Source organism: Citrus clementina, unplaced genomic scaffold (assembly GCF_000493195.1).
Source record: "Citrus clementina cultivar Clemenules unplaced genomic scaffold, Citrus_clementina_v1.0 scaffold_2, whole genome shotgun sequence".
NCBI classification, from domain to species: domain Eukaryota; kingdom Viridiplantae; phylum Streptophyta; class Magnoliopsida; order Sapindales; family Rutaceae; genus Citrus; species Citrus x clementina.
Genome location: NW_006262688.1, coordinates 7,441,025 through 7,453,016, shown reverse-complemented (window position 1 = coordinate 7,453,016; position 11,992 = coordinate 7,441,025). Strand labels below are relative to the sequence as shown.

The window sequence follows — 11,992 nt, the reverse complement described above, 5'->3', positions numbered from 1 at the left end:
AAATTTTATTACATAATTATATTTTATTAATTTCATAATATGGTATTTATCATTAAATCTATCATTTTTATGTTAAAATGTAGTCAATTATTATTGGAAAATTAAATGGTTATACTTAATTAAGTTGATGGAATTTGTTAGGCATTGACGACAAAATTTCCAACAGACTTGGAATCCTTCAGAATCCATCTAAATAGAACGAGATTAAGGTAGATTTTTTGAGACTATAAATAGTAAGATAAGAGAGTATCAAAAAAATTAATAAAAAATATAATAATATTGATTATACTTTTGACTCACATGAATCACACGATTTATTTTCATTATTTGTATATTTTTATTCAACAAGCACACTATTATACTTAGTACTAATAATCCATTCTCAAGTGTGTTACTCTATAAGCAAAAAAAAACTTTAAATCAGACAGGGTGAGGGTGGGTTGCATACTTCTATCATCAAAACTCTTACGATAAAATTTGGAATTTTGTTAAACATTAAGGACCTAACTGATAGAAAAATGGAAGAATATCTGACCTGGAAAGAAAGCAAGTCAAAGATATTTGAGTTTTTTAGCAGTTGAGTCGCAGAGTCTCAATTCAACTTCTTTTTCCTTCCCTTTCACATTTCTTTGAACGTCAAAATTAAAACCCCATTTTGGCATTTTTATTTTTATTTCCATTTATTTTTGAAAACTGACATTTCTCTCTCTAGATTCTAGAGAGAGAGAATTTACAAAAACCAAAACCATTTTTTCTCTAAAAGATCGTTCGTGTCTGGGGGCGTAATGGAATTTGTGGGCAGAAAGGTGAAGAAAGAGTTTAGGGGATTTGGGGTTTTTACTGGGACTATTCAATCGTACGACGAGTCGTCTAAATTCTACGAGATCGCATACGAGGACGGTGATTTGGAGGAAGTGGACGTCTCTGAAGTCGCTTCGCTGCTGGAGAGTGATCGTGGCGGGAAAGTTGGTGAAGTTGAAGCTGAACCTGTTCACGTGAAGCCACGGCTCGGTAGGAAGCCGAAGAAGAGGCGCCGGCTCGAGGGTAAGCGTGGAGAGTCAGGTAAAGCTGAGAGAACCGTAAAGAACTTTGATTTGAATGATGATGGGTTAGTTGATTTGAATGTTGGATTTGTTGAGAATTTTAGAGAAATTGATGGGTTTAGTGGTAAGTTTGATTTGAATGGAGATTGTAAAGAAACCCTAGGGAAGGATGTGAGAGAGAATGGGGGTTCTGTTAATGGGAACTTAATTGTGGATGTTGAAATTAAAAATGGTATTGATTTGAATGCCGGGTTTAATTTAAATTTAAATGATGGTGGTAATTTGGAGGCAAATTTGAGTTCGGAGAAGAAAGAGAGACGGTGTATTGATTTAAATCTAGATGCGAATGGAGAATTGGAAGAGAATTCGGAGATTTTGGAGACGCAGAAGAAAGAATGTGGTTTTGATTTGAATGTGGGCGTTGATGAGGAAAATAAAGATGACAGAACTGGTGATTGTAAAGCCCAAGTGAAGAAGGTATTGGCTTCTTTGCATACGGTGGGAGAGGGCGTTGTTATGAATGGAGCACTAACAGAAGTTCATGTGGCTCAGGATGTTTGTCTTGGGTTGGTTGATGGAATGCCAAAGGAAGATAGTATGCTGGTTGGGGATTTTGGGGGCCATGATAAATCTAATGAAGTTCAGTTGAAGGAGGACTTTGCCACTCCGGCTAGTACTGTAATTGATGGGTGCCAAGGTGATATCGGAAGGTCACACAAAAAATTGAGTGGTAGAAGAAAAAAAAGAAAAGCTGTGGATGATATAAATTCTGTTACCAAACCTGTTTTGAGAAGAAGTACTCGCAGAGGGTCTGCTCGATACAAAGATTTGAGCTCAAAAATGTCTTGTGAGGTCAATGATGCCATGGCTGATGTGTCAATGGAGGAATTGCCGGCTACATTGGATGCTGGAAGAATTGAGGAGCCTGTGGTTAATCCTCCAAAGTTGCTGCTACCCCCTTCTTCGCGGAATTTGGATTTAGACGGAATTCCTGTACTAGACCTTTTTTCCATTTATGCTTGTCTGAGATCATTTAGCACTTTATTATTTTTAAGTCCCTTTGAGTTGGAGGATTTTGTCGCTGCACTGAAGTGCAGCTCTCCTAATTTGTTATTTGACAGCGTTCATGTCTCAATTTTGCGTATTTTGAGGAAGCATTTGGAGCATCTTTCAAAAGAAGGTTGTGAATCTGCTTCCGATTGCTTGAGGTATTATTTCTGTTTTGCTTGCCTTTAAACTATTTCTCAATCAATTTTTTTCTTTTTCTGCTGTTCATTTTATTTTTTCTTTCCTTTTCTTTTCCTTTTTTTTTTAAAATGGTCACTTCATTGGTTTTTGTTGGATTATCTAATGTAGGAGTCTTAACTGGGGTTTGCTGGATTTGATCACTTGGCCCATTTTTATGGCCGAGTACTTCTTGATTCATAATTCAGGATTGAAACCAGGTTTTGAGCTTACTCGCTTGAAGCTATTCAGTAGTGAGTATTGCAAACAACCTGTTTCTGTGAAGATTGAGATCCTTCGGTGTTTATGTGATGATATGATTGAGGTGGAGGCCATAAGAATGGAGCTTAACCGAAGATCATCAGTGGCTGAGCCTGAAATGGACTTTGATAGGAATATAAACAATGAGATTGGTAAGAGGAGGAGGGTTGCGATGGATATTTCTGCTGGTTCTTGCTTGACGGAGGAGGTAGTTGATGATGCCAATGACTGGAATAGTGATGAATGCTGCCTTTGTAAGATGGATGGGAGTTTGTTGTGCTGTGATGGATGCCCTGCTGCTTATCATTCAAAGTGTGTAGGTGTTGCTAATGTACCAGAAGGTGACTGGTTCTGCCCCGAGTGTGCTCTAGATAGACATAAGCCTTGGATGAAACCTCGTAAATCCCTTAGAGGAGCTGAGCTTTTGGGCGTTGATCCTCATGGACGGTTATATTTTTGCAGCTGTGGTTACTTGTTAGTGTAAGTTTATTCAATTTATTACATTGATTTAATATGGTAATTAATTAGATCTTTTGCTATCGTTAAGATGAGGTGATAAAATATGTTGTTAACCATGTCAATTTCATAAAGGGACATTACAATTACATATCAATTTTTTTTTTTTTCTGGCTGGTTGCAAGTTATGAACTTGAAACTTTTTGGAATCTAAAACTAATGAACAATTTACGCCTGCAAAGTCCTAAGCCTTGCTTGTTGATGTTGGACAAGAGATCTGAAACCTTCCCCCCCACACCACCAAAAAAAGAAAAAGAAAAAAAATATTGTATCATTAGGTAGCTTTTGAACAGAGAGTTTGTCTAATTCCTCGATATAAATATGTGAGTAGCAATATAACAATTTAATTTTACAACCGTGAGTTTGAAAGCCACTTTGGTGACTGCTTTACCCTTATTTTTCCAAATGTCAATTCAAACCAAATTGCAACTGTAGAATTAATTTTTCCTTAGTTCTGTCATTCACCTAGAAATCTTGTCATCCTTTCAATGCCTTGTTCCCACTCTCTATATCTTACATCTGAAAGCCTATTAGGCATAAATCTATGAACTTCCGTCTTCGCCTTACAAAGTGCAATAAATTATGATTTCGTATCTCTTGTTGTTGGAAGTACGCTGCTCTGTTGTACTTCATTTTTTTCAATATTTCTGTTTGGAATGTAGGTGGCTTGTGGTGTGTGTCATTGCCAATCACAATGATTTTCTTTAATTACTAAATCACGTACTTATTACTTGTTTGCTATAATGGAAGGCCATTAAAGGTAGTGAGGTCCATTGTTTTCTATTTTGGTCAAACATAGGTTTACAGGATTTGTGAAACTTTCTCAAAATGTCATCCAGTTGGTTTAAGGAATGAAATAAATGCATAAGAACTGCCATATAATATGACGAACTGGATGTTAGATGTGAAATTGCTTTGACGAAGTGGTGGCATGTGACCCTGCTAAGAACATGATGTTTCCCTACAAGACTTCAAATCTCTCACGCAATGATATTAATATGTAAGCAAAATATTTACAGAGAATATTATTATAGATTAAATTAGCCGTAATTTGGTTCATTTTGGAAATGTTTTCTACAAGGCCATGGTTTGAGTTTACCTACCATGTCCTGAAGATTAGGCAGGTTCTTCATTTTTGGTATGAACAAATATCCAAGCACAATATATTGCTTTTTACTGAGAAAACATTTCAAGACCATTCATTGTAAAGTGGGAACTGGATAGTAAATATATAGTGTCTGCCTATATTGCACCGCTGTGCTGCTCTTTCCTAATTATCAATAAGAGGTTTTCTCTTTTCCTCAATTTATTTTATTTTTTTTCATAAAGTTTTTCCCTTGGATAACGTATGATTTCTGTTTCCATTTGTGCACTAAGTTCATAATTGCTTTGGTTTAATGCGTTGTTGAACCCGCAGGTCAGATTCTTGCGATACAGAGCTTATTTTGAATTACTACTGTAGAGATGATCTGAATTTTGTAATTGATGTGCTAAAGTCGTCAGATACCTTTTATGGTGGTATTATAAATGCAATATGCAAGCAGTGGGATATTACAGTCAGCTCAAATGGAGTACGGAGTAATTTGGCCCTGAACACTGTATCTTTAAGCAGGCATATGAAGGCAGAAGTTCCTACCATTAGTGAGATTGATAATGAGCAGAAGCTGGAAGAAAACTTTCTTGCCGGATATTCTAATCGTCCTGACAGTGCACTTTCAAAATCTGTGAACTTATTGGACTCGGTGACTGCTATGGAGCTGCCAAATATAAGTTCAGAAGGATCTGCTGAAACAACACAAATGAATTCAGGGTTTGATAATTTTCAGAAAGAAGGGCCTGATAATTCTATTCGAGCTGCTGAATTCTCAAATCAGTCTGAAATAGCTGGGAAATTGCCAGCACCTGGACATAATTCCATGACATCTAGCACTTCTGATATTAAACAGAAATTTGCATCTTCTGGCTGTAATTCATCTCCAACAAATTCAAGAAAAGGGGACGCATTACAATTGCAGCCAGAAATTGCTTACATGAATCGTTATAGTTTTGCTCAAACAGCCTCATCTGTAGCTGAAGAATTAATGCACAAGTCATCAAATGAAATCAGTAAGGAACCCATAAACTCCAATGAGGTGATAATTTCTAAGCAGATGAAAGCCATCTTGAAGAAATGGGACAAGTTTTATTGGCCAAATACTCAGAAGCTAAATGCAGATACGCAGAAAGAAAAATGTGGGTGGTGCTTCTCTTGCAAATCAGCTACAGATGACATGGATTGCTTGTTTTACATGAATAATGGTCTTAAATTGGGGAGTTCAGAAAGTGAGGTGGCCGGCCTTCTATCAAAGAGGAACAAGAAAGGCCATCTTGTAGATGTCATATGCCACATTCTCTCCATCGAAGATCGTTTGCTAGGGCTTTTGCTAGGTCCATGGCTCAATCCACATTATACCAAACTTTGGCGAAAAAGTGCACTTAAGGCAGCTGACATGGCATCTGTAAAACATTTACTCCTCACGGTAATGGATATGCTGTTATTTTCCAGCTTAGAAGGATTTTTGATATTTTACTTGGGTTGCAACTTGCAGCTGATAGGAAAAAACCAAATCAGAGCACAGAGAAACTCCACACCTAGATATTTCATTTTTGGAATTTTGAACAAACTTATATATGTGGTTGATTTACAATAAGAGTTTGTTTATGTTTTGAATAAATTTTAAATCATAAAATCATCGGATTTGCAAGCATGTATAATAGATAGCAGATAAGCGTGACTGGTTAATTAATTAATTTCTTGAATGGGGTCCTATTTATCAGCATGCAGGTAACCTGAGACCACCCATTTTGAAACAACTGTTATTTCCTTGAAACTATGATTCTTTAAAACAATTATTTTGGCAGCAGTGTTCTGTTTCTTTGGTTGATCTAGCATGTTGCATTTCTGTTGTGATCTGCTGTGTGGATTTGTTATGTTATATGGACATTTTTGTCTGATTCTGGTGTTATGAAATTGTACAGTTAGAAGCAAATCTGCAACATCTTGCACTTTCAGCAGAGTGGTTCAAGCATGTGGATTCTGTTGTTACGGTGGGTTCAGCTTCTCATATAGTCATTGCTTCATCGCGTGCAAACTCAAAGGCGGGAGCTGGCAGGAAGAAGGCTAGGGATTTTGATGGTAACCCTTCTACAAAAGCTGCTGGAGGATTGAGCCTATGTTGGTGGAGAGGTGGCAGGTTGTCTTGTCAGCTTTTTAGTTGGAAACGTTTACCTCGCTCCTTGGTTTCCAAAGCTGCTAGACAAGGTCTGTAATTTTTCTTATGTGTTCTATTCAACTTAATTTTCGGTTTTGTCAACTGAATATATTCTGAATTTGTTTGAAGTTTAAATTCTGCAGCTGGGTGTATGAAAATACCGGGTATACTATACCCTGAGAATTCAGATTTTGCGAGGAGAAGCAGAAATGTTGCCTGGAGAGCTGCTGTAGAGTCATCAACCAGTGTAGAGCAGCTAGCTATCCAGGTAAGATCACATATTTTTTTGCCTTTTATTTTTTATCTCATAAGAAACTTTGAATATTTCCAACAATATAAGAAGGGCATTACAAGTGTGTGAAAAGAAATTATTGGGAAAGGAAGCAAACCTATATAAAAACGAGCACTTGAAAATCTGTTTTGAATCCCAAAAAACCACCTATCCCTGTACATGATCATACTGTATGGTCATTTGCAGAGATCTCTATGTTTAATCATGAATTCTCTTGTTGTGTGGGAAGTTTGTAAAAATTTTGTACGAATGGCTTCATTTGCTAACCCTGCATGCCATGCTCTGAATTAATCTCTATGTTTTAATCATTGCTACACTCAATTTTACCTTTTTCTTATTGTGTCAGAAATATCTGGTATCCCTTTTCCCTTCTTGATTATCACTGTATTGGGCGAGCAAACTCCAACTTGAATAATTGTTCTCTTTTTTCCCGAAAAGTGACTAATTTTCCAACATATATTCATTAACTGATTATTTTCTGGAATCCTGGTCCACTATCAGGTTAGAGAATTTGATTCTAATGTTCGTTGGGATGACATTGAAAACACACATCCACTCTGTACAATGGACAAGGAATTTAGGAAGTCTGTTAGGCTGTTCAAGAAGGCAATTATTCGCCGTAAGTGCTTAAAAGAAGAAGGGGTGAAGTATCTTGTTGATTTTGGCAAGAGGAGAAGTGTTCCTGACATTGTCATTAGACATGGTTCAATGGCTGAAGAATCATCCAGTGGAAGGAAGAAATATTGGCTGAACGAATCTTATGTGCCCTTACATCTACTGAAAAGTTTTGAAGAAAGAAGAGTTGCCCGAAAGTCCCCTAAGCTAAGTTCTGGGAAACTTTCAGAGCCTTTTGGAGTCATAAAGAAGTCCTTGAGATATAGGGGATTTTCATATCTTTTCTCAAAAGCTGCAAGATCCGAGTATTATCAATGCGGGCATTGCAGCAAAGATGTCCTAATCAGGTACTATAATATTGTGTTATTGCTTTTGATTGTTTCCTATTATTTAAGAATGATTAGTTATGGTGGAATAAGTATCATTAACTGCATGCATGGAGAAATAATGCAGTACGCAGATTTTCATTTAGTACATAGACATTTCCTTAAAAAGTGCTGCGAATTGCTATGTTTTTGAATTCTTTATACCTAGCAAAAGTATAATCATATTTCCTTTTCTAGATGTCATTAATGGAAATTCTCTGTTAATTCTCATGTCAGCTGTAAAATATGAATATCTTCATGCCTAAGCCTGTTTCGTTTTTCACCCACAGTGGGCATTCCCCATCCTTCTTTGTCAAATTAATTGATAACGTTGTCTCTTTAATGAAAGAGGACTGTCTCGAAATCACTCGGTTCATTTGCTTTTTAGATTTACATGATCATACAGATCAGTTAATAAACTCAAGCATACATCTTTTCTACTGTAAGGATGAAGTTATGATAACTGTGTAAGAAACAGAAGGGCAAGATGACTGTGACACATTGCACCTGAAAGCTTTCTAAATTTTAATACTCCTCTGCCTTGACAGTCTCTTTATGGTCTAATTCTGGGTCTGATTCAAGGTCCTTATAATTACCTTCTGGATACTTTACTGACCAAATTCATTGGCGCACCTCTGAGCGCTCTCATTTTACCTGTGTTGGTTTACAAAATTTTAAGTCCATGTCTTCTGATATTTTCTTGCATTTGGCAACTGGCTCTTATTATTGCCCCATGCACTAGATGCCATTGTCTAATACTTATTTTTGGTTGAAAGAGGATTTCGTTATTTTTTGGTGGGAACCTATAGTTTCTTTATTTTTTGGTAGGAACCTTGAGGTTCTTTTTGGCCTAAATACATGGAACCTGAAACAATAATGTATTAAAGTAGAATGTTCCAAATTATGTAGACTAATACCTAGTTTTGATGCCTAAATGCAAATCTTGCGGAGATTGCTTTTCCTCGATTCATTTTCTGATTTGCTAATTGTACTGACTGCATCTCTTTCTCTTTTCTCTCTGGGGCCTAAAACTCTGCAGGGATGCTGTCTGCTGCCAAGATTGTAAAGGTAAGCTGCTATGTTATTAGTAGAACTTACTGTTTTGTTCTTAATCATGTTTGCAGCGTTGAGTTGTGTTCTTTACAAGTCATGGTATTCATTTTCTGGAGAAAAGAATTGTTGTTCTCTCTGTTTTCCTTTTCGCGATGCCTTATCATAAGGTTAGGTAAGGGTTGCAAAACCATTGAATTGAAGGTAGGATGACATCATGATAAGCATTCAGGAAAGATATAGCGACCATGATAGTTGATCAGTAGGATTTTCACCTGGTTCATTGACTTTATAAAGATTTGATGTTGTTTTTGCTGGATTAGCAGATTTCTTGAAGATTTCTTTCTTTCATCCTTCACCTCTTGTACTAACTCAAGGGGTCCATCTAATTGAAGTGAACTAACTAGTAGCCATACCTTTGCTCATTCCAACCAATTGAACAAATTTTGCTCTCGTAAAATGGTTATTCTTTTAAGATTTCCTTGGTTGTTTGTTTCTTTTTCATGGTTACAATCATGGGTCACCTATTCCAAAATGGAATAGGATTGCTTTAACTTTAATCTTTCATTCCTATTTGAAGATCAATTATTTTCCTTCAGAAAGCATCTTAGCGTCACTAACTCATCGAGACTATCAAACTTAGACTATTAGGTCATCAGTTTAGCTCCTTTTCGATGATGTTATTGAAGAAGTCCTGTGTTACTCCATATTCTGATTATGTATAGTGTTAAAAGACTTAAATCTGATGTCTGATGCACTTCTTTGTAATCTTAAGATTGATTTCAGATAATTATGGTGTTTCAGGATATTTTCATAAGAGACATATTAGGAAGTCCGCTGGGGCAGTCACCACTGAATGTAAATATACATGCTACCAATGCCAAGATGGTCGGTTCAAGAAGGACACAAGAACTGCCAAAAATGGCACAAAGAAAGGGAAAATGAATACAAGAAGTGTAAAAGTTAAGTCGCAAAAAAGTAAAAAAACCACAGGTCGCAGGTCAGTGCAGTCAAAGAACAGTAAAAAAACAGTGGTGGGTGGCAGATCACTACGATCACGAAATGATAAAAAAGTTGCTGCTATACCTCTGCGTCGTTCTGCTAGGAGAGCTAAACTTGTCTCAGTGCAAAATAGAAAGCATGCAGGGCGCAAGAGAGGGAGGCCAAAATCCAAAAAGAAAACGTCCCGGAAACCAAAGAAGACCACTTCTTTGCAGAAGAAGAGAACACAATCTTATTATAGCTACTGGCTCAATGGTCTCTTCTTATCTAGAAAGCCAGATGATGATAGAGTGATGCAATTTACAAGGAAAAATTTCTTGGCTGCATCTGAGCTCTTGACAGATACCCTTGATCAACCAAAATGCTATCTTTGTCATGAAGCTGAACATACATCCACATCAAATTATATTGCTTGTGAAATTTGTGGAGGTAACAAATTCTCAATGTCTCTTTCTAGTGATACATGATAGTTTTACTGATTTAACATGCTGTTATTAATGCACCATTATTTATCAGTTTTTTCATTTTTTCATAATATTCCTTTTGCATGTTTTATATTTTATGCAGAATGGTATCATGGGGATGCTTTTGGACTTAAGGTGGAGAACATCAGTAAGCTTATTGGATTTAGGTGCCATGTGTGCCGTAAGAGGACTCCTGTTTGTTCTTGTATGGTGTCTATGGGAAGTGATGGATCCCAACTTGAGGCACAAACTAATTACAAGATTGGATGTTCTGAGGAACTAAGTAAACCTGTTGTACCTTTCGGTGAGTTAAAATCAAATCCAATGGATAATTCTAATGAAGATCATCAGGAATCATTTCCAGTCGATGATTGTTTTCGTGAGGAGCAGCAAATGTGTGGTGTTATGTTGGAATCTAGAGTTGAAGCAGAAAAAGAGCATGCACTTGTTAGAAATGATAAGAATACAGATTCAATCCACGTTTCTGATGAGGATATACTAACAACATCTAATGAGAATGTCATGCTGGAGGATAATGCAGTAGGACCAGGACATGATGTTTCTGTGGCTCTCCATGATCAGGCAGAACGACCTTCCTGCAAGTTTGATGTGGATTCGATGGAGACTGATACAGCATTGTTAAGTCATCGCAAGGAAAAGGATGGTTTAGTGAAGGCTATGGTTTAGTGAAGACTATGGCCATCCTAAATTCTCCAACGGATGGAACTCTTATGGATTCAATTGATTTGCATGCGCAAGCATATGTGACATCAGATAAATTGTTAGATGGTTTTTTTTTTTGGGGGGGTGGGGAGCAATCTAGATTAGATTTACAACTTACCATTTAATTAGTGCAAACAAGACTGCCATCACCGTAGAGGGTAGAGTTTTCTGTAAGGCTAGAGTTACTTGTAAATCTTCTAATCTTGTCTGAATGCTGGCACAATTTTTAGGAGTACATCAGAATGATTCATTTGAAACAGAAGAAAATAAGAGACCGTCTGTGACCATCAACTCTGATGACTTCCATTTCCTAGAATTCCCCATTTTGCTGCATTTCTTTTAATGGTTCAAAATTTTTTGAAAAGATGATTTGTGCTTGGGAAATATTTCTTGGAGATTCAGGGGAAATTCTTGACCAGGTCAGCAGACATTGTATGTAATGGAATAACTATTGATTGGTATGATGAAAGCTTATTGTGGAATTTTTTTCCTTTTACAGAAAATTGATAGTTGCTACTTTTTTTGTTTTTTGTTTTGTTCTTTTTTTAAGTTTCTGGGCAGCTACCCTTCTTGCTGCATATTCAATTGCTTATAAAGTTTATCCTTTTGTACTTAATTTGTGGATGTCAAATCTATAGGATTAAATCAAATTATGATTAGTGAATATGTTGTAGATGCAACGAACTTCATACTTCAATTTTGGTGTTTGCCTTGAAAGGAAACTTTTGTATAAATCATTGAATAGTTTTTTGATGCCCTGATGTAGCTGCTGCAAATCGATTTAGTTGCATTAAACACTCAGATATAGAGTAAAATGTCCACTTTTGTGGTTAAGGTCAATTGTTGTTCGTTAGAATCAATAAGAAAAAATAGAACTGAAAACATTTAAGAAATCTTAATACCTGCTTTGACATCTAATGACTATGATGGTGAGGGGTCATTTGCTAGAATTTCTAACATGATATACTTTGATGTCTGTATTTGTGTATTTCTTGTTATGTAACTCCTTTATAAGAAATTATGGTTATTGATGACATTTATTTTGCTATGGAAATTAGAAGACGAGGCCCAGTGGAGAAGATTTATTAATTGCGAGTTTTGTTTATTGTATAATGGAGATTTTACATGTGCATGCTTCTACATCTTTTCAGTTTGTTGTAGAATCTGTAATGTTTATTTGCATCCA

The 11,992-nt window shown here is 36.4% G+C and overlaps 1 protein-coding gene across 1 annotated transcript; it reads left to right on the top strand.

Moving 5' to 3' along the window:
• The first annotated feature begins 601 nt into the window (after positions 1 to 601).
• Positions 602 to 11,095, top strand: LOC18053146 (DDT domain-containing protein PTM). Its single transcript, XM_006446149.2, has 9 exons — positions 602 to 2,251; positions 2,400 to 3,008; positions 4,462 to 5,563; positions 6,063 to 6,345; positions 6,439 to 6,563; positions 7,089 to 7,549; positions 8,607 to 8,635; positions 9,422 to 10,048; positions 10,187 to 11,095. The coding sequence occupies exons 1-9, from the start codon at positions 786 to 788 to the stop codon at positions 10,768 to 10,770; spliced, it is 5,286 nt and encodes a 1,761-aa protein (XP_006446212.1). The 5' UTR covers positions 602 to 785; the 3' UTR covers positions 10,771 to 11,095.
• The last annotated feature ends 897 nt before the right edge of the window (positions 11,096 to 11,992 follow it).

Bases quoted from the DNA above. Each gene is read 5' to 3' on its own strand.
- LOC18053146 (XM_006446149.2), top strand. From the start codon at position 786: ATGGAATTTGTGGGCAGAAAGGTGAAGAAAGAGTTTAGGGGATTTGGG. The intron at 3,009-4,461 runs GTAAGTTTATTC...TTGAACCCGCAG, and splicing joins AGCTGTGGTTACTTGTTAGT to GTCAGATTCTTGCGATACAG. The intron at 10,049-10,186 runs GTAACAAATTCT...TATTTTATGCAG, and splicing joins TGCTTGTGAAATTTGTGGAG to AATGGTATCATGGGGATGCT.